At 43.8% G+C, this 4341-nt stretch overlaps 1 protein-coding gene across 2 annotated transcripts in view; it reads left to right on the forward strand.

Annotated features, from left to right (window-relative positions):
- ABCC1 (ATP binding cassette subfamily C member 1 (ABCC1 blood group)) overlaps positions 1-1733 on the forward strand; it is a 54143-nt gene extending 52410 nt beyond the window's left edge. For both annotated transcript variants that reach the window (XM_068424073.1, XM_068424075.1), the window contains one exon: positions 255-1733. In XM_068424073.1, the coding sequence (XP_068280174.1) occupies positions 255-363 (109 nt within the window). In that variant the 3' untranslated portion in view covers positions 364-1733. The remainder of the gene's footprint in view (positions 1-254) is intronic.
- Positions 1734-4341: the final 2608 nt, after the last annotated feature.

The raw sequence follows: 4341 nt of genomic DNA on the forward strand, positions 1-4341 counted from the left end.
CTGGCTCAGAGCACAGTCAGAAGTCTCATGGCTGCCTGCAAATGGCTGGGTAAACATAAGCTGCGAGAAAAGTAGACCTGCAATGAGGTCAGGAAGGAGGGAGCTGAGAACCTCTGTCCATTCATACAGTCTGGACTGTCTTCGCTTGCAAATCATGGCTGCGCTACGGTCAGTGTGTGTTTGTACGTACCCGTCTGTGTTCATTGGCTTTCTGGACCTTCTTGTGACTTTTTTTTTTTTTCCTTGTTTTACAGAGTTTTAGTCCTGGACAGAGGAGAAGTGGTGGAGTGTGGTAGCCCAGACCACCTACTTCAGGAAAAAGGCATTTTCTATAGCATGGCCAAAGATTCAGGCTTGGTGTAGCATTTGAACTTGGGTAGTTCGTGTGGGGAAGAGGGAGGTGTGATACATTTAGAGAACAGTAGCTTCCCTGAGCTGGTGTGAACCGTACAGTTCAGTTTCAGACCTAGTGAAGTCAGCCAGAGCATGGTGATGGAAGTAACATAAAAATGCAATTTTTTTTCTTTTTATTCTCTTTAGTATTGATTTTAGCCAGCTTTAGAAGCACATACACTGTGCAAAACACTTCAGAAACTTTTAATATTGAACTGAAATCTGTCATTAGATGCTCAAATGTAAGGCTGAGTGATTCAGCAGAGAATTTCAGAGCAGCTTTTTCTTTTCATCTGCCGTTATGTTCTGAAGCCGCCCTTTTTGTTTAAAACATTTTTGCGAATGCTAGTTATTTGCTTGTTTGCTGATTCCTCTTTTGATGAGCCATCTATTGTGGGATGCACTTGGAACATTTTGTGGCATATAGTACTATAGTCCAAAGATTATTCTTCTTATGAAATAACATGTGTGCCAGACTTTCTCATTATGGCATTTACTGTACATGGTCAATGCTTTTAAGCATTCTCCTAAAGGTTTCATGTGTTTACAGTGTGTAGCAGCAAGTTCACTATAATGTGTCAGTAGTGCTGATGTGAAAAAGCACAGTCAACTTCAAAGCAGTATTTCAGCATGTCTACAATGACAATCACTCCAAACCCAAGCGCGTGCAGCAGTTGGGGTGTTGCAGTTTGCAGTACCTGATCTTACACCCGGTTCACTCAGGAATTCTGACTTGGGTGGTGAATCCCGGGTACGCCAGTGGGGACTAGGCTGAGAAGTGAGGATTTGCCTGAGCGGAGGTTGCAGGCTCGGCGAGATGTTGATTGTAATACCCTTGGCTTTGGCAGTTCTGTGCTTTAATAGAAGCTCTGCCACATCAAGGACCATTAGCCTTATACAAAGAAACATGCCCTTCATGCTGCTGCTGTTGACTCTTTAAATTTTTTGGGAAACTGTTCTGTTACAGTTGTTTAAAAACAATAAAACTTTTTTTTTAAAGTTGTGTGTCAGAGGGGTCTAACAATTCAATTAGCCATGGAGTCTGGTTTTCAAGATCTGTGTTGAATGTTCAGTTTTCTATGGGAAGAAAAAAGTTACTTGTGTTCTGATTAGTCTTTATTTTAAAGGAAAATGCTGGAAGAAGGCAGACTAAGCCAGATGGACCCAATACTCAGCACTCTGAGAATGTGGACTTCTGTGAATGATATTGCTGACCTTAATACTAGACAATTGTCTTCTTTAGAGTAAAGCTATTTATTTTTTTGTAAATTATGACTCTCTGAAATTGAATAGAATGAAATTTTATTTGGTATTTTTTGTAATGACTATACAAATATTTGCAAAGACCTTGCAGTAAAAAAATTGTTTGAAAGATAACATGATGTGTCGTTTCTTGCTTTGTATCTGACAAAAGGGTTATTTTGGGCAGTTCAGGTTTTTGCCTTGAAAATAGAAATTATTGGTACTGCTTAGACTAGCCAGGCTGCTAGGCCTGGTGTCTGGGGGGTGTTAGGGTGGGTAAGAAACCTTGAGTGCAAATAACTGTGTGCTGTGGTGGGGCTGGGCCACACCTCCATGGTTTCTCTTGTAATTTGAATACTGCAGTTTGTTGAGCAGAGCAGATAGTAAGGATGGGCCAGTAGAGCAGGATTCAGCAGTGCTGTGGACCATTGTCATGTCCATTTCCCGGGCAGCTTGGTGTTAAATTCTGCTGTGGAAACGCAATAGGCAAGGGGTGATCTGGGAGTTTGGGGAGGAGTGGTAGGTTTTGGTTTTTCAAATCACCTAACAGTTATGCAGCATTGTGACAGACAGAAGGGTGGAAAGATTGGAGCAAATGGTTAGTAAGGAACAGAGTATAGAGCAGAGAAACGAGCTTGTCAGGTAAGGTGTGTGGCTGGTATTTTTTTACTCAGCTGCCACGGAGACAGATCTATCTGCAGAGGAGACCCAGAGGAGGAACTGCGAGTTACCACCACGAGACCTTTCCCGCCTGGAGACAGTCATCCTCCAGGAACACTTTGTGATCCTTCCCCTTCCACCCCTTCCTGGGAGAGCCCTGGGAAGGAAAGGGGAGAGGGGCCGCTGGCATTGGACAATCAGGGAGTAAAGCTCCCTGTGCTCTCTCCTTGCCTGTGCAAACTGGTTATCACCAACACCTTCCCTAAGGCAGAGCTGCGGAGAACGTCCAGTGAAGAAATTCGGGCAGGATTTCAAATACCTTTGGAAAGTCTTGTGGGTTTAGTGCAGCTCGTTACGGTGATGGGGACTCTGCGAGTGCTCTGCGGGTTGGGGATTGAATTCAAAGGAAATTTTATTGCTGGAGTTCTTTCTTTGGTGGAAACTGATTCCAGATTTGAGGAAATGATGCTGTCCATTGCACACAGAGATTTACAAGCCTTAAGATACTCATGTGAGTCCTTTGAAAACAATGGAACTGCACTTAGGAGCATGGTTTGTTTGAAGTACGGACCTTGCAGAATTATGCTTCTGCTGTGTAAAATGTTTGCAGTGGAGTTGTTCATGTAGGAATGACTTAAACTGCCTTTGCAATCTCAAACTGGGTATACTGGAAAGTGTCACTGGATGTTCTCTGTCCTATTCAGGGGCTGTTTGTGATCATTTGGGGAACTGCGTGTCCAAAACGCTGTGTTTTGCAGGATAACCTGCTAAATAGTGCAGCAAGGGGTCAGAAGACTGCTCTTCGCGTGTGCTTCAGTCTTGTTGTTTTTCAATGACGTGGTTATTAACATGCACCATTGTGTTCTCCCAGTTTTATATATTTATACACTTGCTAGCACAAACCGTTCTGCCCCAGCTCTGGAGTAGATGCTCTTTTCTGTTTGCCCTAAGTACCCATCAGTGCTTTGTGCTGTTGCTGCACTGATTCATGATCCTGGTTCCAAATGTCTGTCCTCCATAAAAATGATGAACATCTTGTCTGGATGTAACTTGAACAAAATTGTATTATGTATGATGAGGGTCAGTCTGAACTAACCTTCACTGCACACAGAACCAGCTGAACAAATGCAGCTTTCTTCCCACAGAACCTATGTGTAAGAGCAGTGTCATATAGGTACTTGGGGGTACCTTGATGTAGGAGCTGTTTCAGCTAGGAAAGAGAGGGCTGTATACTGATCCCTGCCTCCAGTGTTACTGGGACCAGTTGCAGAAAATGGTACAGCTTGCTGTAAGGTAAGGTATTAGAATCTGGCATTAAAACCAGTAGACTTCCCTTATTTAATCTGTTTTCGGTTTTGTGCCTGTGTTTGGACCTAATGCTTATTTAGTACTTGGGACACTTTCAGCACTGCTGGGCAAGTGAAGTCGTGAGACCTCCAAGAGAGTGTGGTGCCACCCGACAGGGATCAGTGACAGGACAGCCCAGGGTGAGGAGCCTTCCCTCCAGCTGTTGCAGGGGGGAGCACTAGTAAATTCAGGGGTGTGACACTGAATTCCAGCAGCTGAGCTCAGTTATGTAGCAGACACCTATTTTCTTTGAATGCCTTGATGTCACGTGTTTTCCTTTATGCAGCAAAGCTAATGCCCGCTCTGAAAGACGGCATCTGGGACAGGAGGTGGGAACTGCATGGGGAGCGTGTACTGCAAGGAGCAGCTTGTCCTTGGGAAGGACGTGAGCTGGGCACCTTCGTCCACTTGCTGCAGCAGGTGAGCAGCCCTTAAGACATTGGCAAAACACTAAATTTGTTCTGCCTGGAACTTAGGACAAGCTGTAAACAGTTAAGTTTGCTTGCTACCAGTTGAATTCTTGCTCCCTGTCCATAAAATCTTGTTAGCTTTTAAAAATAATCTGTATAACCTTAAAGTATGGCAGTGCATTTGGGCTCCAGTTACAACATAAATTGGAAACGCTTCAGTCTTTTTCTTTTGGCTTGTTTGCTTTTATACCATAAAAACAACAAGGCGTTTAAGTTCTGACTGGCTCAT

This window comes from Nyctibius grandis, chromosome Z (assembly GCF_013368605.1).
Source record: "Nyctibius grandis isolate bNycGra1 chromosome Z, bNycGra1.pri, whole genome shotgun sequence".
NCBI classification, from domain to species: Eukaryota; Metazoa; Chordata; class Aves; order Nyctibiiformes; family Nyctibiidae; genus Nyctibius; species Nyctibius grandis.